The 25,169-nt window shown below is 38.7% G+C and overlaps 1 protein-coding gene across 1 annotated transcript in view; it reads left to right on the top strand.

Moving 5' to 3' along the window:
* The window catches only part of ME1 (malic enzyme 1, NADP(+)-dependent, cytosolic), a 175,287-nt gene that overhangs the window by 63,581 nt on the left and 86,537 nt on the right, over window positions 1-25,169 (top strand). The window contains exons 4-6 of the mRNA XM_014958527.1: window positions 1,067-1,142; window positions 2,190-2,351; window positions 24,668-24,771. Coding sequence (XP_014814013.1) covers window positions 1,067-1,142; window positions 2,190-2,351; window positions 24,668-24,771 — 342 coding nt within the window. The remainder of the gene's footprint in view (window positions 1-1,066; window positions 1,143-2,189; window positions 2,352-24,667; window positions 24,772-25,169) is intronic.

The following is a 25,169-nucleotide window of genomic DNA, read 5'->3' as shown; positions in this document are numbered from 1 at the left end:
TCACTCAGGGCAATGTGTCCAGAAACGTTTTACTCATCTACAGAGATAATGGAGGGAAGGGGAGAAGGAGGGAAGTGAAATGCTTTGGACACGACTCTGTTTACACTTCAGCCCCTATTTTCCATTGTTGTTTGAATGTGATCCTGCTTGAACAGATTTCTGAAAAACACTCTCAATACTTATTCAAAGGCCCTTACAAATGTTCTAACAAAATTCCTTCTGGAGGAGCCACCCTGCCTTTATTTTCCTCTGCCAGGGAATTTATTCCATGGAGACCTCTCTCCTTCGCTTGCAAGGAAGAGGTCATTTAACCACATTGGGCTGGGCTCCAGCTCTTCAGAAAATCAATACCAAAGTCTTGCTTCATTTAACACGAATCCCTGAGGTCGGTGTAAATTGGAGGACGAGGAGAAGGAGATGGTTGATGCCACTAGATAGATTTCCTCCCGCACCCTTCGTTTTATTTTGCACATTTATCTCTAACGATGGACTGTCTCTGAGGCGATTTTGATAAACTGTGTTTTGTGATGTAACGTATTGACATATGATTTAACTGACTTTGCAGTGTTTTTTAAAATGTTGTTCTGAGCATGGGGAATGGAAGCAGGAGAGGAATTAATTGGGAATGCCAGAGAATTCTAGGGGGAAACACATAAAATGAAATTTAAACAGTTAAAAATATCTAACCCAAAATGACTGTTTATTTTTTTCCTTTATACAGTGCATATATAATTTTCTTTTCGAACATGAGTTTTTACTTAATTAGCTACTTGAGGCTGCAGTTTCTGTTTCTGAATCATAGCAATAAGATTAAGAAATACTTTGCTTAATTTCAATGTGTTTTACGCTGCCTTTTGTCCAAAATAATAACAATTTCAATTGTATATTTTTGACATCAGAGAGGAAGAAGACACTTCAGTGAGAAATTAAATATAAAATTCAATTAAAAAATATATATCCCGCACATGAACACATTTTCATAGAGCTAATTTATTATTTAATTGATTTACACTGAAATATTTAATTGCCTGTTTATATGAAAAGCATTTTTATTTTTTATTTGCAGGGGTCTTTTTATTACTATCCACGACCGGGGACACATCGCTACAATGCTTAAATCCTGGCCAGAAAGTACCGTCAAGGTAAGTTCAGTTTTAGTTGCATGACAAAGCCAACAAGGTGACTTGGTTAAGGTATTTTTAAAAGCTTTTTATCAATTAGATTTCAGTGATTACTTAGCTCTTTTTTTTTTTTTTTTTAATAGGAACAATGCTGTTACAGCCAATGTTTGAGGCTTTTAAACCTTCGTTTAGCTGTAGGCATCCTTTACTGATTAATTGGTCAATTACATTTATTATTATGCATCAAAAAAACCCTGAATCAAGGAATGACAGAGCGGTTGAGGTAGGATGGCTCCTCTGGAGATCATCTAGTCCATCCTCCTGCTCCAGCAGGGTCAGCCAGGACAGGTTACTCAGGACTGTGTCTCCAAGGGTGGAGACTCCACAGGATCTCTTGGCATCCATTCTAGTGTTTGGGTTAATACTTCTCCAAATATGATGCCTGATGAACTCCCTCCCCAGAAATATTAAATTTCCAACCGAAATGGCTTGTTACAAAGAATGACAAGGAAATGATGAGTTCCTGTCTTTCTGTCAATGAAAACACGTACTTCCTCATACGTATAAGTATGATGGAGTGTGTTATTTGCTCAAGGGAGGAACACATACATCTTTGAAGGGTAAGAACTAGGTGGATGTAGACAGCCCTGTCAAAGGCTAGAAGGAGTGGCTGGCTCTGGTTCTGCTGGAAACAGCCGCAATAAAACCCAGGAGTCCGGGATTCTTCTTATTTTGCGGATAACTTCCTCTCCCTTTCAATTCTATTTTCATACTGTTGACAGAAAAACGCAAGAGGGAACAATGCCAATTCCCTTGTAATGCAATACTAAATACCTTTCCTGTGTATTCTTAAAAGTTTTATATGAAAGTCCCATTTACAGTGAAACAAGAGTCTAGAACAGTGTAACACAAAACAGTGAAATACAATAAAACAGTTCTGAGCCTCTGTTGTACTATTAATTTGTTTGTACCAGTTACAATTTTTACATTAAAAATAAAAAATGATGGTAAGAAGATAACGGAATACTTAGTACATACAAGCAAAGAAGCTTTTATTTCTTCCTCCAGGCTATTGTGGTGACAGATGGAGAACGTATTCTTGGTCTTGGAGACCTTGGCTGCTATGGAATGGGCATCCCCGTTGGTAAACTGGCACTTTATACGGCGTGCGGGGGAGTAAAACCTCACGAGTGTCTACCAGTGATGTTGGATGTGGGAACAGATAACGAGGTAAATCCCTTTCTGAGGTGTAGTGAGTATCAGGTGTTTGAAGGGAACTGTATAAAAGTTGAATTGTGAAAAGTTGTTTTTCTTTGTTATGATGCTGGCTTTGATTATGTGCAACCAAAAAAGTCCTGTGGAAAAAGTCTTATCTTGATATACAGTGTAGATACACTCATCCTAATAAATGGTGGACTATTTTTTTAGGCTCAAGTAATTAAGGATGCTGTTGTCTGGAAAAATGTGCTGCATGTATAATACATGTTGAAAAGTGGTACAGAAAATTGGATCTCAAGAAAAGGAGGACAATAGAGTTAAAAACACAATTTAAGGCAGCATTCTTTCTCCACTTCTGCTGCAGAATTCCTCTGCAGTGATTTCAGATGTGAATTCTTACTGTGCCCCTCTTTTTGGTGAACAGCTTGAAGCTATAGCCTGATGTGTGCTGGGAATGCATGTCCACATACTTCAGTTGCACATTAACTTTAGCTATGGAAAGCACAGTGATGCTATGAAATTTCCCAAAGTGCTTCAAGTAAGTGGACCTTGCCCTCTTTAACTTGGCTTCCCATTTGTGTGAAGTGCAGAGATTTAAAGTTGTTGAAAATTGGGTTTCTTATTTCCAGGGCTCCTGAGATTACTAGTTAATTACTTGGCCCTGTTCTTCCTTCTTTTTTTTTTTATTTTTTTTTTTTAAAGAATACTTGAATTAGTGACTCTGAATGATGTCAAATTAAATATCACCAGCAATATCATTATGCTTTAGCAGAATTAAACAGATGTTATACTATAAATGATGCAAGCGTTAGACGTTATGCATGATAGATATATCAGAGATTGATGTGTTTTATAGCTAAATAAAACATTCCTGTGCAAGTAAACTTAGCTAGGGCTTGTAGATTGTTGGGTTGGGTGTGTGCATCTTCGGCTTCATACACACACCTCCACCCTTGTCCCACTGGGATAATTGAGACAATACATTGTGAAAGCTTTACTGAGCTGAGAAATAGCCTCCTGCCCTTTCTCTCTATCCCCCTTCTGAAAGGGGATGGACTTACTTGTGGGATGTGTCTCAACACTGCAGCACATAGTCATATCAAACCACATACGAGCCTCATTAGGAATAAAATGTTTTTATTCCTGGTTTGAGCAGCTGAGCCAGTTATCTAATCTGATATTTAATATTTCTAGCTAGTTAATTGCATCAGCTGCTTCTAATACCGCAGTAGGCTTTACGTTTTATGCCTGAGTTTCATTGGAATTTTTAATTTTTCATAGTGTATTATTTCCTTGAAAGATGTCACACATAGAATCATAGAATCATCTAGGTTGGAAGGGACCTTTAAGATCATCTAGTCCAACCATCAATCTAACTCTGACAAAAAAAAAAAAAAGGAAACCAAACCAAAAGAAAACCATACAAAAGAACCCCCCACATTTATATATACAGACACAAATACCAAAAAAAGCATACCAAATCTGGTAGCTCAACTTTCATATCACTGTTCTTGGAACTAAACAAGGAGTTCAATGCCTATGAAAGAGTGGCAAACCTAAAGTATTAGAAGATGCATAACAATTGTTTGAGCTGAGGGTTGTTGAGGCTCTGAAATAGCCACCTTTCGACCAGGAGGATGCCTTTTGTGGTTTCACTTTGGAATATGGCTTCTTATTTTAGGACTGTATTATGAGCCCCTTCAGTTTGGTCGTAGAGGCTGAGTGTGTTGTAGTCCCCAGCCAGGACACTGGTTACTAGAATAGGATGTGAGGGTCTGCTTTTGGGGGAGGTTTCTTCTCGTTCCTGCCGAGGTGTGTGTGAAGCTCAGACATGCATGTGCTGCCCAGCCATCTAAAATCTAAATCTCAGCTAAATGTACCGGTCCAACAGACCTTAAACTAAGTTTGTATGAATGGGAGGTTGGGTAAAGAGTTAATTTTGTTGAGTTTTTTCAGTGTGGTTGGTAGATGCAAGGAGTTATATTAGCTTATGGATCAGTGCCCTTTATGCTCATCTGGGGTTTTGCAGGGGCAAGAAGTCAGCAGCGTGAGAGAAACCAGGGTTGGGTTATGGTCAACTCCAGAGGCAGCACAATTGCTCTTTCAGGGTTTGAGCTAATGTAGATGTCCAGGGTTGGGTTATGGTCAACTCCAGAGGCAGCTCCAATTGGTCTTTCAGGGTTTGAGCTAATGTAGATGGTTGGTGGCTTTCTCCAGTGAGCAATAGTTGCTCAGATGTTGAACCATTTATCCAGCTCCTCTATCTGGGAATGAGACCTCTGAATTCTGCTGTAGGATTATGAATAGATGGGACTCTATGGGCATACCCCTTGCCTGGAGAGACTGCAAAGGCCTGGTGATATCCATTCCTTGGAGCTTGGGTGCAGTTCCCTGCCTACTTTAGTCAAAGTCAAGCATCCTGGGGCACCAGCTCCCTTAATTTCTTCCCTCAGACACCTTCCTGCTCCCTCAGCAGCACATCCCTGCTCCCTGCCTAACGCTGGTGTTCACATGGTGAGCCACTGCAGAGAACTGAAATGACTGAAAAGCAATCAGATTTTGCTGGCTAAGCTGGTTATATTAGGTCAAGCTGCTGTGGAATTGCACCGCAGTTCCTTATCTTAAAATCTAAACCTCTTGGACAAATAACTGTATTCTTATGCTATATTTTCTTACTCTAGCCAGGATTTTCCATAATAAGACACAATAGAAATCACTCTCATAACTTGAGCACATATAAATAATAATTATGCTGAACATGTTTTTTGAAACATGCAGATGTTTTCTATTTAGATTAGTTCCTTTTCCCTTTCTGTGGGGGCCTCAGTGCTTTAAAATAAGTTTTAAAATATGTATTTTTGGCAACTCTAATGTGGTTGTGCACAACCTGCAAATTCTGCAGCAAGATTAAATCTCACTCCAAAGCAGACTGCAGGAGAAACTTCACAAATTCTCATCCTGTATTGTTTTATTGTGTACAGGACCCAAAGCAGTAACTCTGAGGAGCAACTCACTCAATTCCTGATGATTCTTAAAAGCCTTATTACTGTTAGTTTTAGCAGAGGTATTTTTAGCTGGGGTATTGTCTTGCTGCTTATAAAACCAAGGGAAGAGAAGAGAGGCAAATAAACCATTTTTGTACAATTGCCTAGAGAATAAGCAAGAAAAATGGAAACTGCTTATTTATGAATAAAAATTGACCTAGTAGAAAGACTAAACTAATGACCAAACTAGTGACCAAACTAATAAATTACTCCGTGTAATCAGTGTGGGCCTGAGTGTCCAAAAGAAGTGGTGTTGACCACTGCCAAAAATAATATGCCTGGTTTGTAAGTCATTGACAAATTGGAGGCAAGTAGTCGCTAATAAGACATTTTTATCCCAAGCATTCAAAACATTTTTTGGAGTATTAATTATTTAATAATTATCTAATACAGACCATGACAATCTTGCTGAAAGTTGTGTCTTACCCAGTAGCCGTGTATTTTTGAGGATAGTGCTTCCCAGGTGGGATTTCAATCCAAGTAAAACATACCCAGGCACCAGTCGCGGTACAGACATGAAAGTGTTGTTGAAAATACTGAATTGATGTGATCTCTGGGTTCTGGGCATTCTTTTAATGTTACAGAGGTGTATCTTAATCACTTTGAAATGGTTAAAGAAGCAGATTGGAGAAGAAAAATGAGTAGTTGTCAAGGTACAAGCAACTGCAACTTAATGGAGACCTACCTGAAACACATGTGCTCAGCACTGTGAGTGGGATGGTTTAAGGATGATAGAAATAATCAAGCTGAATCAAGGGAAAACACGTCAGCATTAAAATGTGAACGAGGATTTTTTTGCTACTTAAAAAATGTTATTAGGATTTCACAAAATAAAGAAATATTGAGGCAAGTCTTTTGGTTAAAAATCAGCCTGGCTCACAGGGATGTGAGAACCGGCAGTTTAAAACAAAAAACAAAACCAAAAAAACCCCAGCAAAAAACAATAATAGAAGCCAAATTCAAAAACTGTATTTATAGGCAATTAAAAACCAAAAGACACTAAAGAAAAGAAATTTAATCCATGCTAATGAGATTTTCTGTTGTTCCTGATGCTCTACTTTAGCGGTGGTACTTGTGGAGGTATTAGATTGTTGGTATAAATATGACAGATATTTTTAAAATGTCAGTTTTATCTAACTTGGAGAAAAGTCTTATTTTCTATTTTATTACCAGCAAACAAATATATTAAACAAAAGCGTTAAAAAATTGTCAAAATCTTTAAATGGAAACGTCCAAATAAGCTTTGGCCAGTTCTTTGAAAAAAAACCTCTGGTGAAAGCTTTCTGGATGATGCTGAGCTGGGTGGGGAGGAATTTTTAATTATATCTGGGATAAATCGAGAAGTTCAGGAAGAGTGGATTAAAGTTAAGGTGTTTTTTTTAAATACAGTGGTCCTGGTTGCTGAAACCTTACATAAAGAATTGAGGAAAATCAGAAAGTTTGACTAAATCAAGAATTGAGGGAAAAATAACTCTTGCCGATTAGCTTGGGCTTATTAAAAACAAATTTAATCTAATGTTAAAGTGAGTCTACAGATTTTTGGTTGACTCTTATTTTCTACCTTCAGTAACACATTTGAATTCATACTGTTCCTTATAAGAAACTGGACCAATGAAAAAACAAAGCAGGCCTCCTGTGTTACTAGAGAAAATGCAATTTAAAACATATATTTCTGTGAGGAATAATAAAATAGTTGTGGTTTCGTGGTGTTTCAGGGGCTTGCTTTCATGTCTGCAATGTTTAATATCTTTATCAATGCCTTGGAGGTGATATTTTCAGTGTCCAAGGGTCAGAGATGAGACAGGGTTTAGGTAAAGCACTATTATCCATCCAAAGCAGGAATGAAATCAGGGGAGACTGATGGCTTGTGTTGTACAGAAGTCAAATCAGTGGTGAAAGGATTTCTTCTGACCATAAAAATCTTAATCTATAAATTAAGTATAACTGTCAAATACAGACATTTAAGTACTGAACAATGCTCAAGAGAGAAAAACATGGGGGGCAGCTGCTAAGGCAGCTACTCCTCCTTCATCGGCCACACTTAAGGGACTTGTGGGCTGCTATTTGAAGTTATTTCCTGCGTGCTTGCTTTGGAATATTTTTTCCCTTAACTTCCTACAAATATTTAAATGCAGGAATGTGGCAGTTCTCACAGTTGCCCTAAATAGGTCAATGAGCATGACTGGGCTGGCAGTTCTGGCTGTTCTGGAGGAATGAGAGGCATCTGTGATGGAAGACTGAATCCAGAAAAAAACAAGGTGCAAATTCAAGCTCAGCTCTTCAACTTGTGCCACTTCCCTTTCTGCATTTCCCCAAATTACTTCCAGTTGTCATAAGAACAGGTACCAGCCTTCTGAGACTTGTATTCTTGAAAAATACCTGCCTTTGAATCTGTAAACGGAAACTGTTGAGAAAACAGAAACAAACCTGCTTTTATTATTCGTATTCCAAACAAAATAGCGCTGCCGGCGCTTGAACAAAGGAGAAAACACATGAATATTCCTTTTTCCTGCCCTTTCCCTACTTCCAGTTGGCAGGAAAATATTTTGGTAGGATATTACTTTTCCTAGAGACAATGTCATGACTCATTTCTTCTTTTCTCTTTTCAGTGTTCAGAAGTACTGAAAAGTAAAGTAATTTCTGAATTACGATTCTGTCTAGCCCATTGTGCAGGAGAAAAAAAAACCTGCATTTTTTTAATTTGGAGGAATTGGTAGTCTTCTTTTAATTTTATTATTTGGAGTGGACTGAATAGGCTTTAGAGGATTTAGGACAAGTACAATCTGTTTTTATAGATGCGTCTTCTAAAATTGGGAGGGGGTTACAGTCATCTTTCCCATGTGTTTCAGAAGATTCCACTTCTAAAATAAAGATGGCATCCCCCATCGCTCCTAAACCTGCTTTATTTAAATAACAGGGATACCCAAAACTGTGCCAACATCTGTATGGTACTTGCAAACCTAAAGAATGAGCTGGGGAGAGAGCCACCATTTCCCCTCAGTGCAGAGGCCGTTGGGTGATGAGCTTGAGTGGATCACAAGTATCCAACAGCTGATATTTTTCAGTGTTTTTTTCAGAGAACTTTATTTTTTTTTGCTTTTTAAGGTTCTCTCAGTGAATAGTTACACTATATCTGGTAATACGTTCACAACCTGAAAGTTCCAAAAGTTATTTTGACTCGGTATTTTAACTCAGACATGTCAAGAATTTCTAAGTGGAATAATAACATCTAGATTTATCATTTGAATATGTTTCTGCCATATGCTGCTTTGTTACTGACACATGTCGAACTCAGTCTTTTTGACTAAGCTGTAGCTCACTTTTTCTGTCCAAAAACATTATTTTACATTAGTCTGTTCTGCAAATTCCTGGCTTTCTCCTTCTCAGGTATTGAGTCCTGTGAACTCGCCAGGCTGGATTGTCAGTAGTGCACATAGAAAATAATAAAACAGATGAGGAAGAGTAAATGAAGCTACAGGCTTTGGGCCACAGACAAGAAATTATATTAAATAAGCTTTCTTCAAGGGAAACTTGAAATAAATTGAAAACTAAAGGTTTATGTATGTGATCTTGTGGTGTATTGTATATTTGTATATCCAAACCAATAACTCGACAGGTCTTGTCTACTCTTAGAAGGAAATACTGGCCAAAATGATTAAATTTTATCAGAAGGAGCGGATAGTTTGCACAGGTTTTTATACTTGCTATTGAATGTGCAGTTATTTTAAAACGGGTGTAAAAGGTGACAAAAAATATTTGCTATTTATCATCTACTTTTTAACATAAAAGTTCAATTGCTGCCAAACCCGCTCCAGATTCTGGGTAATAGTTTTTAGGTGGCATATTCAGTGCAGGACATAGTTACTCACGCAGTCATGAAGTATATATACTGGAAAGGTAATTGGCATATTCAGTGCAGGACATAGTTACTCATGCAGTCATACTGGAAAGGTAACTCATGAAAAACTGAAGGAAACACCTGTATTATATATAAATAAGTCAAGTATGTTCCCTGTGTTACAATCCACTACAAACTTGAGCCCAAACCTGCTGTACTACAGGGATTCACATCAGTGGGATATTCTAAAACCACTGACAAATGGTGTGGTAGACTTGTTTGGGGTTTTACTTTATATATTTGGTGGAAGGGCATTATCATTAAATCGTAAAGCTGATTCCAACATTTTGTTCAGATATCTTATACCTCATTTTTTCTCTGTGGATCAGGAGTTTCCACCTGATCGTGTTTCCTACAAAGCTTTGTGGCCACCATGTAGTTGAGCTGGTGAAGTCCACCCTGGGATGGGTGGGCTGACACGGAGCCTTACATACAAATTTCTATAGTGAGCAAGTGGAGGCATAGCCATATTTAACAACAATTACAGTTTTCCACAGATTTTATTTGGAAATTTAATATTGCAAAATACATGATTTGCTGTCAACTGACGTAAGAAAAAAACCCAAGCATGCAAATACCCATCAAAATTTCGGAATGTTGCCTCATTTCCAAGGAATGAATAGGGCTGTGTGACATCTTTGTTAACTGTGGTTGAAGTTGGTATTGGATAATATTGAAATTCTTTTCATGGCAGTGAAAGGTGTGGTTAAATGAATACTAATCCAAGGTCATCTTCTGTAGCATATTAGAGTTCTTCTGTGTTTTCTTGCATGTGGAGTTTTTGTGACGTAAGAAAAAAACCCAAGCATGCAAATACCCATCAAAATTTCGGAATGTTGCCTCATTTCCAAGGAATGAATAGGGCTGTGTGACATCTTTGTTAACTGTGGTTGAAGTTGGTATTGGATAATATTGAAATTCTTTTCATGGCAGTGAAAGGTGTGGTTAAATGAATACTAATCCAAGGTCATCTTCTGTAGCATATTAGAGTTCTTGTTCAGTGTTTTCTTGCATATGGAGTTTTCATCACTTTATTTTGACAATACAGATGTGGAAGAAATTGAAGAAGAATGAATTCATACAGAATTCTTCTGTGTTTATTTATTTTCATTTCAATAATCATAGTAAATACTAGTTATTCCCATCTCAATCTAACCATAGGTGCATATTCAGACTTGGCATTCATTTATGTGGAATTGTTTATGCACACACAGATATGTCCATTTCATCATACATAGAGTTAATATTTCTGGACTGTTAGAAAATTCTGTATTTTCACAGGGCCCTGTCATCAAGAGAAATGGTGAATTGTTACTGGATAGAGAGGCCTTTATTGCACAGAATATTCTGTATTTTGGAATACTGTGTTTTACTTGGAAACCCCATTTCCTGTTTTAATCTTGTTAAATGTGTCAGTCTGCATGGTAGCTCACATCTGACTTTTGTCTGTGCTTTTTTTTTTCTCCATATGTCTCTTTACCTTCTGTCCAGATTTATTCTGAGAGCTATAATCAATTTTCACAGACTCTTGTTTTTTTTCCCAAATACATCCAATGTGATGTGTGCAGACATCCTCACTGACGAGACACATCAAGCAGTGCTCATGGAGAGGAACAGATAATTACTGGAAGAAAGAAAAAGAGGAAAGGACATGAAAGATTACTAGCCAAGCTGTTGCTGTCTTTAGTCTTAGGAAAGGAAAATGGCTCATTCTTAACTGTTGGCTTTTCTCCTTGAGCCAGAAAGAGCTCAAAGTCCTGCTGAGGTGGACCTCAGCTTTGAGTGAATGCCAAGGAAACCATTGTTAGCAGTTCATGTTTGGTAGCCTTAAAAATACAGTTCAGTAACACTCAAACAGACTCCTCCTGCATCATGGTTTTTCTTCCAAGAAGTCAGAAAGTAATTTGCTGATGGTGTGTTTTACCCTATTGTTTTCATTGGTTTTAACAGTGGATGTCACTGTATTTCAAAATTCACTCCTGCAATTAAAAATCTAAGAATCAATTGTTAATTTTTTACTGAATACTTAAATAATACATTTCCTAATTTATACTTTTCAAATATATCCTCAAAACTGCATGTGGCTTTTACCCTCTGAATTGATGGCAGTGTGTTGTTGAGATGGGATTCCAGGGAGGGAATCTTGGGAGTCTAAATTAACCCAGGATACTGAGGTTTCCAGTGTGTTTAAGTCTTTTAGAGACTGTCTTTTGAAGAATCTTTGAGGTTTTCATCTATTTTGTCCGTAGTCTTCTGAGAGTTATTTTTTTTTTTAATTTTTCTTCTGTATCTTCAGCCTTACTGTACATTTCCTTGGTTGCATTAAACCTTCAGTGGAATAAATCTCTTGTCATTCCTAAGGGATGTATTCTACTACTCATGTATTTAGAGAGCTCAAATACAAAACATTGCCTACCCCTTTTATGAAATAATTGTGTACAAAGGGGAATAGCATTTCCCACCATATTTAGAGCTGTTTACTGTTTGGACTTTTTGCAAATGAAGAAAATAATTTGCTATTCTTTACCATGGTGTTCCCAGGGGGATGTATTACATCCTCTCCTTTGTTTTCATGTAGATGCTTTTTCATATCTTCTTAGTCATAGCTCAGCAGCTCTGAGTACCAGCAGTGTTACCAATAAAACTCAAATATAGATGGGCTTGGCTTTTAAACATTTATTCTCTTTAAATATTTTTCTCAGATTCATAATATGTACATTATCAGCATTTTGTTTAATGGGCTTTGTACTTTACTATAATAGTAGAAAAACATTCTGTCTTTATCTTACTGCTACTATAATGCTCATCTCCTTTTGCCCTAGTATGGGGACGAAAAATATCTTAATTTACATTTCCTTTCAGTAGCAAAAGTACTTACACCCCATTTTAAATAAATAAAAAAACAACAGAGCAAAGTCTTATTTTTTTTCACCAGGGGCTTAATGTTGTCATTGTACAACAAAATGTTACTGCCACTTTTAAAACTGACCCAGTTGTTCTAGTACAAATAAATTAAAGGAGACTTTCACGTTCATGTTCTCTAATATACATGCTGTATAAAATGGTATCTTACTATATATATCAGTGCCAGATTTACATCCACCATCATCCTACATTGCCTCGGCTTAAAGTCCTCTTGTTCTTCCCATAAAATACTAGAGATGAGTGTTTACAATCTTCTTGTAAACCATCCAGCCTTTCCGTGCTGCCTGTGTACTAAACCCAAATCTAGACTTCTGTAGAATACACCCATAGGCAGCAGTATTTTTGCCTGTTCTCTTTTATCTTTCCCATACTTAAGATCCAATGGAATGGACAACCGTAATTTTGTGTTTGAATTATTAGTCTTGAGAATCTGGGACTCCTGGAGCTAATCGTCCCAGGCTAATTTTATGAAAAGGATCGGACACTTCTTCTTGTAGAGCAGCTGTCTCAAATTTGTAAGATGAATTGTGTTTTTTTGTTAGTTGACTATAAAAAGAGCTCAGACTAGCTTAGATATTGAAATACACAGTATAGGTTCTTACTCTAGATAACGTGAATTCATACTCAGTTTGCACTTTGCTTGCCTTTCTCTGTGTCTGACATGTTGCTGTGTGGCTCTGGAGGCTTCCACGGGGACTCAAACATGTTTTTGAACTTATGTCAACCTCTTATTAAACAAACTCTTTGTGTCTTTGAGAAATGGCATTCTACTGCTTAGTGCATGAGAAAACCTCAGCAATTGTCTGTTACTTTTCATCCATTGTTATCCCTTAGACTTTGCCATTTTGGCTGGCAATATATGGCATTCTTCTTCTGTGATGATTCATTTATTTTTATGAAACATGCTATTTAGGAATATTTCTTTTGTGAAATATTCTATTATTTCATTAGACCATGGAAAATGTGGTGAAGCCAGGTGGTGCTTCAGATTTTCACATGTACCAAGCAGCGTATCATTAATGATTTTTAAGACCCGAGCAGTTGAAGAGGGGAGGGCTTTAGCAGAAAGAATGTAAATGGTGACATGGGATTTAAGTCTCGGTTTCAGCTGACATTAGAAAGAAGCAGCAATGCACTGATGTTACTGGCAGTTCTGTCAGTCCGTTTCATTTCTTCTTACTTCACTCTTCAGCAAAAGGGGATCTATAAAAGGCAGCAGAAATTAATATCTGGAAAGGGTTATTTTGGATTGCATGCATGAATATCCATAGACCAAACTGATGGCAGACTTTATTTCAGGATACATTAGACATTTCCAACTACTGATGGCAGACTTTATTTCAGGATACATTTCCAACTCTTCATACTCAGAAGACAGCGACAGATAGTGTTTGTTTTGGTTGGCTTCTGTTCTTTCTGAAATAATAACTGTTAGCTGTCTGCCTCCTCAGCAGTTTGACAGGCAAGGGAGAGGACAAGAGAGGGAACCAGCCATAAATATAGCTATTATCACAGAAGGTGGGATATGCACTGGAACAGGCTGCCCAGAGAGGTGGTGGAGTTTCTGTCTCTGGAAACGTTCAAAACCCACCTGGAGAGGTTCCTGTGCAACCTGCTGTAGGAGAATCTGCTTTTGTGGGAGAGTTGGACTAGATGATCTCCAGAGGTCCCTTCCAACCCCGTATCATTCTGTGATTCTGTGATTCTTTGATTTGTACCTCTACAGAAGTTGGGCTAGTGTCTGGGACAAAATGTGTCAACCTGTTGACTGTAAAGGTCCTTCTAGAAATGTTGACCTTCCACTAGCAGGTCTGCTTTGGGCACAGAACTACTTTTCCTTTTTTTTTTTGTTGGTGCTAGGACAGATATATAGTCAACAGCTGAGATGGCAGTGCTGAAATAATATCACTTGTTTAGTAATTGCCAGTCAGTCAAAGGGACATTGTTATGATGCTTTTATGTAGGAGGAGGCCCAACCCATTTGGCTCTGGTAAAGAAAGTGGCAGCTGTCCTGGTTTGAGGTCTAAACCATGACAAAAGAACGGGAGACAGGGATGGTAGGGTCAGAGATATTTTGATGAAGGACCATGTGCGAGTAATTTATGGAAGTAAATGAAATAAATAGACATAAATTTAAAAGAACTGGGAAGAGGCCACAACAAATGATGGAGATTTATCCATGTGAATGAAAAAAAAATCAACCCAAAATATCAGAACTGTGCATACAGAAATGAGATGTACTGATAACATAGAACAAGATTTTCGGTTTTGTAAATGGTGTATCTGTTGATATGTTAAAATTCTATTCAGTTAGCTGTGAGGGACTTAAGACACTTTTTGTGCTGTTAAAATGTGAGCTGATACAATATCAGCAAAATCATTCATTATTGAGAGAATGTTAAAGAGAAGTGAAAATGAGATCTTTAAAACTTTTTTTTTATGTTATCTTTGTTGATTACCAGATGAAGGAAAATTAAGATGGCCTTCTCCTGAATATTATTACTTAATAGCAAAACTGTTCTGATGTTGTCTTCAAAAGAATACGTCTCTGCTTTTTTAGGATTCACTTTGTTGGTGGTGGCTTGTAGTGTGATTTTTTTATTTTATTTTTTTCATTTTTTTGCCTGGATCAAAAGCTGGATGACTCCTTGCTTTCAAACATTTTACCTTCCCATCCTAAACAAAATTTGGAAATATAAGTCGATGAAAATAAAGGGAGTGGTGTGTGTTCGTTGCTTCACAAAAATAGCGTAGGAAAGTTTGATGTATTCAAAGTGTTTGAACCACCTCAAACAGCTGTGTCTTGTTGATTAAGCTGAAGAAGATAATTTATTGATAGCTACACTCCTGGTAACTTTGCAGGAAAAAAGAAAAGAAGAATACCCAACTTCTCCAACTTCTGTAAAAAGTTTCTCTGAGGCTAGGCTTAGTTTTAGGGTACTATGTAGGCAGCTGTGGGTACTATTTTGGCCCTTCTTAAATATTATTGTTTGGCCACCCTCTGTGATGTATTATAAGCAATTACTGTTGGACCATCAAGTGGGGTCCAGCATGTTCTTCCTCATGTTTTTTGAGAGCGATGAACTTTGAAAGTTTGGTTGTGATACTTACTTCTGTAGCTTCCAATTCTCGTTATCCATCAGCTGCATTTCAAAATGTAGCATGGAGGGTATTGTTAAATGTTCCTTGATGGGTGGCAGGACATGCAGATTGAGATTTTGGCCGTGTAGCTGCTGGGGTTCATGAAGAAGAAATGATAGTTGTGAACTGTGTGGGGGCTGTTGAAAGTCAGTAGTGTAGAGAGCTTAAGGGTTAGTCTAAGTCTTCTTTGGGATTCTGTAAAAGCTTTTATAGAAAATAGATGTCAGGGGCTTTAGGAGATTTCTTGTTAGGTGGTCTGAAAATTATATGAATAAAATACAAGATAATTCTCAGATTTCTTTGCTTTCTGATTATTATTTGAATGTTAAAATATTAATGATTACATGCAGCACGATCTGCTGAAGTCCTAAACGATGTCGGATTCTTCAGGACTATTGTTTTCTCAATAGGCAAATGATTAAGTTTTTCAAGAAATGCCACTGGCATGCAGACAACCATTTGTTTTCAGTTTTACTGTGTAAAAGAATTATGCATCCTAAAATTGAGTCTGATGAAATGTTGCTCCAAAACCATGGTTCTGAGCGTCTTCCAAGCTCCAACTCAAATTACAGGCATTTGTGGAATTGGCATCGTCCCTATCCCTGCAGACAGATGTTAACATCAGGAGAGTTCTCTGAGACTGTTAAACATAACGCAGAGTATTTATCTTGCTGTTTACTTAATTTTTCTTAAAATACACAACGAATTAGGCCCCTCTGATCTCCTGACGAACTCTGCTAGACACGGTTCTGGCAGTGGACCCGATGATGTGTGCAAGCCTGAATTAGCACAGCGGTACCGCCTTATTGTGGTGATGCTCTTTTGTTGCTAAATCATTTGTAACCTCCTGAGGAAGAGGCAGAAAGAAAGCAGTATTGAATGGGACTAATGTGTTATGTCTCAGGAAGAGAGAAAAATTCGTGGGGAGAGGAGCAGGCTGTTGTCTGAGCTCTGTTAGTGGAAAACTGCGCTTTCCAGGGCTTGTAGGAATTGCCAAGAATGGAGCTTTCTCATGGCTGGTTGGGACTAGTGACTTTTCCTAAGGGCTTGGGCGTCCTTCAGCCACTCTTGACTTTGTCCTGTTACATGAGAGATGAGGGGTTTTTGCTCTCATTTCATTTATAAAGCTCTTTCGAAAGATAATTCTCAAGCTGAGGAACTGGGAGAGTTTTTTGGTTTAGTAGCACAACCAGAAAATAAGCATTGAAAGAACCTCTGCGACTATTTGTGTGCAATCACATGTTTCTGTCTATGGAGAAAAGACAGTATAGACAGTCAGATGATGATGAGGAGGAGGAGGAAGAGTTAAAAAACCTCTGGTGGACTTTACTTACATTTATCTATGGTCCTTCAAACAATAAATAAGGATAAAATAAAAATTTCAAGGAGGTTTTGTCCTGGCTCTCCCTGCAAAACTTTGAGGCATCTGTTAGGAGACGTAAAGGCAGAATTTTTAAAGAAATTTGCAGTACAGAAAACCCCAAATTATTGAAGTGTGTTACTGTAGATATCTTGCTTGTTGCCACTTAGTGCTCATCCCCAGAATGCAGCTGCCTCTGTATTCCACCCATAGGGACAGTGCCCTGGTTGTACAAAGCACGCCATTATCTTCAGACTGGCACGAGTCACACAGAGAACGGATCATTCCATACTCTTTCTTTTGTATAAATGAAGAAAATTCCAAGATTAGAAATCTTTTCCCCTCCCCTGTCCTCCTAGCAATCAAATGCCTTAATAATGACCTGCTTGTCATAGTTGCTATTTGGTGTAGAAGTTAAATGTAGATTTAAAAGACAGACCTTGTGCACAAGCGTGGTACTAGGAAAAGAATTCTGGTATTATAAACAAGCACTGTATGAATTTTAGTGTTGAAACTAACATTCAGTTAACAGAAGATATTGTATGCTTACATAATTGTATGCTCTACAATTGAAAGACAATTAGTTTTTCATTTTTCTGTTATGAAAAATTGACAAAGTAACTTTCTAGCTTTGAAGACAGGGTCTTTTTTTAATGAAAAGATGGAAGAGAGGCCAGCCTATCCTTAAAATTTCCCTCTTTGAGTTTGGAGTAAATACTCCCAAGGCATCAGCATTCCTCAGCGGGTGTAACTGAGACACAAGGGCAGTTGACTTGCCCTGGACGTCCAACCCTCGAGGTGTTTGCCTGAGCAGCTCCTGACTCAGGGGAGTTACTGCTCACAGTCTGCTGTGATCCAGGAGAGCTCAAAGGGTCTTGTTGGAATCGCTACTTCTAGGGTATGAGATAATTGTGGCCTTGAGCAACCTGCTCTAGTGGGAGGTGTCCCTGCCCATGGCAGGAGGGTTGGAACTAGATGATCTTTGAGGTCCCTTCCAACCCTAACCATTCTATGATTCTATGATAATTGACTTTCATCAGGTATTTTTCCACTCCAGCCCAACTCAGTCAATGGGATATTCTGGTATTTTCCAGCAGCTAAGTCCAGAACTTGCTAAATGTGCAAGTTCTGGTATGACCTCTCTTTGGGCCATGACCCAGGTAGAGATGTACCGGGATGTCGGGGAGCGATGGTCCAAACGATGGGAGAAGCAGGAGCCCATCATGTGAAGGGAATGCCTTAATTCTCTGCTCCTTTATCTTTGGCAATTCCTGCCTGACTTCTCCTGTGTTGGTCTGCAGCCTGGGGATGGGGAATGGCACCAAGGGTTGAGGAGGGAGCCGCACCACCATAGCCAGGGAATTTCACTGAATTTCACTGAATTTTTAGAGTTGGAAGGGACCATAGAGATCATCCAGTCCAACTCCCCTGCCAAAGCAGGACCACCCAGAGCTTGTCAGAGCATGTTACTCAGGACTGCATCCAGGCGGGTCTTGAAAATCTCCAAAGAAGGGGACTCCACAACCTCTCTGGGCAGCCTCTTCCAGGGCTCTGCCACCCTCACCGTGAAAAAGTTCTTCCTCATATTCAAGTGGAACCCTTTATGTTCCAACTTGTGCCCGTTGCCCCTCGTCCTCTCACTGGCAACTACTGAAAAGAGTCTGGTTCCCTCCTCCCTCAGCCCGCCCTTGAGATACTTGTAGGCATTAATAAGGTCCCCCCTCCGCCTTCTCTTTTCCAGACTAAAGAGTCCCAGCTCTTTTACCCTCTTCTCATAAGGGAGATGCTCCAGCCCTGGAATCATCTTTGTAGCCCTACACTGGACTCTTTCCAGTAGTTCCCTGTCCCTCTTGAACTGGGGAGCCCAGAACTGGACACAGTATTCCAGGTGTGGCCTCACCAGTGCAGAGTAGAGGGCCACAAGGACCTCCCTTGACCTGCTGGCCACACTCTTCCCTATGCAGCCCAGGATTCCGTTGATTCAAATGGGTTTGAGTTGCCGAGAGAGCCCCTCTGGTACCCATGAGAAGGGCAGGAGGGATGGAGGTGGAGGGATGGTGCTCTCTCGACACGCAGCCGGCCTTTCTTCGGTGCCACATACACGCGCCGGATGCAGCCCACGGAATGTCCTTGGCACAGCCTGGCTTTGTGCAGCCTCTTGCCTGGGGACAGGCTGTGGTAACTTCATGGCGTGTTACGAGTTTCCTTCGTGAAGCATTCTTTCCACCCATTAGAGTGATTTTTATTTTGTCGTTAAATTAAAGTTCGCTGGAGCTGACAATTCTTCAGCTGGTTAAAGCTGTCCGCACGCGTGGGAAATAACTGGAATAGAAGCAGCAAGAGTTTGATGTGCGGTCAAAGCTACAACTGGTAACTCCTCATCAGGTTAAAAAAATGAGTAGTCTTCCTGAGAAGAAGGCAAGCAAAGGATGTAGAGGTCAAATTGACAGATAAACAACCTTATGAAAGGAAAGAACAAGTTGGAAAGGATGTAGAGGTCAAATTGACAGATAAACAACCTTACGAAAGGAAAGAACAAGTTGGATTGGAGAAGTCAAGCCTGTCTTTTGCACTGTAGCCAGTGCAAAACTGTAGGATCACTGTGCACGGTTGGGAGAGAACACATTCTCTCTTTTTTTAGCACAATCCTGAATTATTTTAAGCAGAATTTGAAGTACTGTAACTTCTTTTCTATTACATTAAGATATTGCTTAATTGGAGTGTTAATGACTATTTCTATTTTACACTGTCTCAAAAATGTATATTCTTTGCTCTTGTTTATTTTCTACAGAAATCGTTCCCTTCAAACACTTTATTTAAGATTATGTCAAAGGAACTTTATGAATGCATTGTCTTTTCAATTCTTGACTATCGCAGGTCTAGAATTTTGTCTGGACAGACAATGAACATGTTTTTAGGGTTACAAATGGAAAAATGTTAATTATAGTACAACTTTTGTCTGCATACACAATATCTTTGTCTCTCAAGTACTGGCAGCCACTTGGGTTTGGCAAGTCTAGCACAGTTGGGCTCAACTTTTTAAACTTGTGTCCAACGTGTGGGATTTTTCCTCCTTTATTTCTATCTAGAATGACCCATCGTGATACCCATTTTTTTGCCTCCGATTTTGGCATCTTTTGTGACATCCTCTCTTATGGAGGATCCCCTGGAGGAAACTGAGGTGCAAAGAGAGGTAGTGCTCTGTACCTGCCTGGTGGGGATGTCCAGATCAAGTGCTAGCTGAGACTCCCAAAGATGAGGTCTCCTCCTTTTGGGGAGAAATAGAGGATAAGGCCCCATTTTTTTCTTGTGCAAGAGCCCCCTTGCAGTTTGCAAATATGTTGACAAAGGTCTAGTCTTTAGATAGGAGGGACCATGATCTCTTCTTAGTACGTATGTCATGGGGCCAGTGTAATTCAAAGAAAACAAATTTTTAAAAAAATCTTTAGCTCTCTGATTATGAAACTTCTTTTTGAAAAGTATTCTACACCCTCAAACCCAATTAGCATCATTGTTACTCGCAGCATTCAGCACATCTGAAATTCAACTAGCAGTTCGAAACACAGAATCTGTTGCAGGTTTTAAGGCATTGCCCTGTATTTCAGACTTCAAAATAAGCTTATGCAAGGAAAAAAGGGCTTCCTAGTCTACTGTAAATTGTAATCTTATACATTCCCCCTAATGCCATAAAAAATACTTTGCAGCTGTAAGCAGTTCTTGCAGGACAGAAAATTGTGATTCAGCATGTTAGTGCTTGCAAACCAAAAATTTAAATGTTAAGCAGATTGATTACTGGGTAACTAGTATTGATAGAAGCTGAAGTCCAAAATGTTGGCGCTGTTTCTGACTGCCTAACCCTTTTAATGGAAAAAGTTTCATATCGAGTGAAATTTCAATCTTGTGGAACCGAGAAAAAAAAGTTTGAAATGTCCAACTTCCCTGGAGAGCAGAAATGTCCCTGTGCTCACTAGCCCTTCCCCAGTCAGTGAAAAGTGAGACAAGAAGAAGTTTACAGAAAGAATTTACAGTGTATTAATGTAAGAAAATACTAACACTTGAAAAAGCAGGAGCATTCCCCTGGTTTTTGTGGTAACTGTGCCCCTAAACTTTGTCCCAAACTTCTGATGTCCCATACAAATGTAGATATCCTTTAATTTTATGACTGTGGCTCTAACACAAATCCTTGTAGAACTGCTGGAGGGTTGTGACACTTTAATGCCAAGGGAGAAATTGCTGCTCTGAAGTATTACCCAACAGCAAGCCCCTTCTTGGTGGCACTGAGGGGTTTTGGACACTCTCTGCTGCCGTGGGCTTGGGTGTTCTTGCAGTTCTTCACCTCCAGTTTTCCATGAAGCTGTTTGCTAAAGTACGTATCTGTTCCAAAGAAACGTCCGAGTGTGAGAACAGATGACATTTCAGCGCATTTGTTCTCCACTGATGAAATATATAAGGGTGCAATTTTCTGTTTCTCGCTCGTTGTAGCTAAATTAGGGCCAGGTGCGTGGCTCAAGCCTTGCTTGAACTTTGATGGTTTGCTGATCCTTCACTATAAGTGTGCACGGGTAAGATGGTATAAACGGCTTGCCTTTTGCTTAAAACCCCAAAGGTCATTACAGTTTTAATACACTCAGGTGGTGCTTCAAAGAGCCCTTTGTTATTTTACGCAGCTAATTCTAAGTAGATCTACATGATATTTCCAGTACCAGAATCTCAATTAAACCCTTTATTCTTGTAAAACCTTATTACTATTAAAGCTTGAATGTACCCCGTTGCTAAACCTGAATGTTTGAGAGCTCTTTTTCTTTTAGCCTTAAGAGTGTTTCTAAAAATAGTCCGGCGTCGGCTTTTTTCAGTATCATTTAATATGCATAACAAACCCGCTAAACTGAGAAAAGCAGAGTTATGTTTTGAAGAGAGATTCGATTTCCAAAAGAACAAAACCAACTCTAAGCTTTGACAACAAGCTGGGGAACAAAAGCGACCCAAGTCACTGAGGAAAAGGTACCTAATCATCATGTCAGCTTGACAGACGCGATTGTAGGATGGGAACTTTCTTTTCACTAATCTGTTTTGAAAGCCATGAAATAGTCGATAGCAAATGTTAATCTCTCAAGATGTGTGAACACTTGAAAAAAAAAACCAACACAAAACCCAACCACCGTGGACCCGGTTTGCATGGTGTTGACCTGAATAAGGGGATAATGTGTTTAAGCAGCTTATTCATTCTTCAGTGCCCTTTGGAAAGGGAGAGGTCCCACAATGGTTTGCAACTCAGGGGCTCAGACGTGACCACTGTTCTTTTCACTCGCTGAATGTTTCATTCTTTTGTCTCCACCCCGGGTTTCTCCGTACGTTGTTCCAAACAGGACTATAAAGGAACTTTTTGGGGCTATTTCTTGTCGAACTGTAACGTTTGTGAAGCAGAACGCACTGAGCTGTAAAGGAATTTTGAACTCTGGGTGTGTAGCTGGCCAAGCTTTTCATCAGAGATGTGTCGCTGAATTAATTGTCTCTGCTTGCGAGGCTTCCCAGGCTGGAAGTTCAAATGTACCCCAGAAACATTGTATTCATGGTTTTAAGTATTCCACATTAAATTTCGGCATCAAAGATAAGGGAATAAATTCATATAGTTGTTTCAGAGTTCTGTTTCAATGTTGGCTATAGATTTAAATGCTCACAGAGATTAAAGATGCAAAAGTGGCAAAGGGAGTAGAAGAGCCCATTTCAAGGCAGACCCGTGGCTTCTTTAGCACTTTTTAAACAGCGTTAACTGTGAATGCCTATTTCTCTTGAACTTTCACAGAATCACTGCCCAACATAAACTGGCTTCTTGAAGGAATCAGTGTGACTCAGTCTGGATGCAAAGGGTTTTGCAAGTGCATCTTCAGAATTTAAAAAATAAAGGGGCCAAAAAGAAATATATATATATTTTTTTTTTTTTTTCCACTTCAGACATCATGTTACAAAATGAGACCATAGACTGTTTTTGTAATAAAAATCTTGCAGAAGTATTTTGAAAGAGCAATCAATTATGGGAGTTGGAAAGGGGATAAGTAACTTACACTGAGTTGGACCGTGGAACATGTGATATGCTTGCAGAGGACAAGCCTACTGGCATGGAAATCCGTGGTAGTGGGATTTTAGAAATGGGATTATTGTTTGTGAGCCCTTCCACGATGCTCCTGACAGAGGCTCCTGCTACCTGGCAGTTCTGCTTTCCAGCCTTCCGTGCTCGGTCTGGTGGGAAGCACGAGGCAACTCCCACGGGGTTTCCAAACTTGTCTTTAAGATTTCACATTGCTAACTAGTTCATTGGCAATTCATGTGAATATACCTTGCAGAGAAACAAAATTATCCTTGCTTTGTCAGATTTTCCTGAGGTCGTTTTAAAATAACTAGGCAAACTCAAAATGGACACGAAGGGTTTCCAAACTTGTCTTTAAGATTTCACACTGCTAACCAGTTCATTTGCAATCCATGTGAATATACCTTGCAGAGAAACAAAATTATCCTTGCTTTGTCAGATTTTCCTGAGGTTGTTTTAAAATAACTAGGCAAACTCAAAATGGACACGAAAAAATAATTCCAGAAATAGTTCTTGACTACAAAATTGGAAGTGATTATATAAAGTGATTATATAAAAAAAAAAGAAGAGCATTCAGAAGAGAAAATTACTTTGGAAGGTACCTGACATCAAGCTCTTGCCATTTTTTCCTGCAGTATCTGGATTTAGGGACATAATTATGATTTTGATTTTGTTGCTAAAATACCTATAATAATGTAAATACACAGGTAAAATGATTTCAGCCAAAGAATATGCTACTTAAACATGAAGGCTACATAGAATTGGTGAAGGGAACAAATAGAATGCTTACAATGCAATGGCTTTAATTTACAAAGACATTTTAATTTAGAGCTTTGTTTGTCCTCCAAATAGTTGAACTAGCAAATTCTGAAAATCTATAGTAGCATACTGGAAATAGTTTGTTATGAAACGCTGATGAATTTAGCTACAATTTTAGAAAAATCTGCTTTTTATCCTGCTGAATTTTTGTACTGATTTTTTTAAACATTCTAATCTGAAATCTGTCATTTTTTATGGAAGTGGAGAGAAAAGTGAGGGAGAAACAATCAGCTCTGTCTGTAGGTCTCCATCAGGATGTTCCTGGGGGAGGCAGAACTCCACCCAAGGCTTTCAGTTTCTTGTGGATTCAGATCAGTCTCCAACTGGGGCTTGTGGCCCAAAGGACTTTTCAGTTCTGATTTCAGAGGCTTGTGAAAAATAACAGCAGAGAGGGTCTTTACATGAGAGTTCCTGGGAGAGCCAGTGAAAATGTTGAGACTGGAGAATTGCTGTAGCTGAAGTGAATTGTCAGAAGTGATTGCAAAACACTTGGAACACATTTAGTAATTTCCAATTTATAATTTGGAAATACATCAGACCAGACCAAGACCTTCTAGTAGCTTGGAAGGAAAAGGCTTGGTTATGTTTTGGCATATTGAATTTTAGAAAGCAGCACATTTTCTGAATATCAGCTCATCAGCATAGTTGAAATGATAGACTCTGGGAGAGATTTGTGAAACATGATGATAAGAGTAAAGAAAATGGCTTTTTTAAAATGTCAGAGCACTGTCAGGATGTAAAGGGAAAAAAAGTACTAACTAAAGCTTTAAAAGATACTTTTGAAACCTGACTTCCCAGAATAAACTTTTACTTTTTCCCTTGGAAACAATACACTTCCTTTGAGACCAGGGTATCCCTTTTCCTTGAAACAAAAGGGTATTTCTTTAATCTCTTTGTTGCATTTCTTCAGTCTTTATATAGCGGATAAATTGATATGTACTTCATATGCTTGGGTTAATCCTCAGACACTGTATTCTTGTCCCCATCTTATTAACTTAGAGTGTACTAGTGTAACTTGCTCATGTAATAGTTAAAACATTATTTTTTTTTCAACAGACATTGCTGAAAGATCCTTTGTATATTGGGCTGAGACACAAGAGAATCAGAGGTCAAGCCTACGATGATCTTCTTGATGAATTCATGGAAGCCGTGACTTCAAGGTATGTGATATATCTGTGCTATTCATTGGTAAATTCCACTGTGAACTTCATCTTGGGAGAAATAAAGGTCAGTAGTTATGAAAGGAAGACAAGAGTTGTTAGGTTTCTGATTATTTTTATTTTGCACATAGTGTTTTATAAGTTTAGAACTGCCTGAAGTACTTGCCTTTAATATTGCAATTCTATGAATTCACTGCACGAGTGGTAAAACTCATCTTGAGATGAGGGAATTAGTTTTTCAAACTTCCTTTTCAAGATTTGGATCATTAAGCATTTGCCTAATAATTTTCTATGCCTAGCGCTGTGCCTGTGTGATTTTCTGTGTCTGGGTTTTCATATCTGAGATGTCAGCAGCCCAAAAGAAGCTGTCATACTTGACAATCCCTGGCTCTGTCTCA

Source organism: Calidris pugnax, unplaced genomic scaffold, assembly GCF_001431845.1.
Source record: "Calidris pugnax isolate Ruff unplaced genomic scaffold, ASM143184v1 scaffold251, whole genome shotgun sequence".
NCBI lineage: Eukaryota > Metazoa > Chordata > Aves > Charadriiformes > Scolopacidae > Calidris > Calidris pugnax.
The sequence above is the reverse complement of the archived record's forward strand: the minus strand, read 5'-3'. Positions and strand labels throughout refer to the sequence as shown.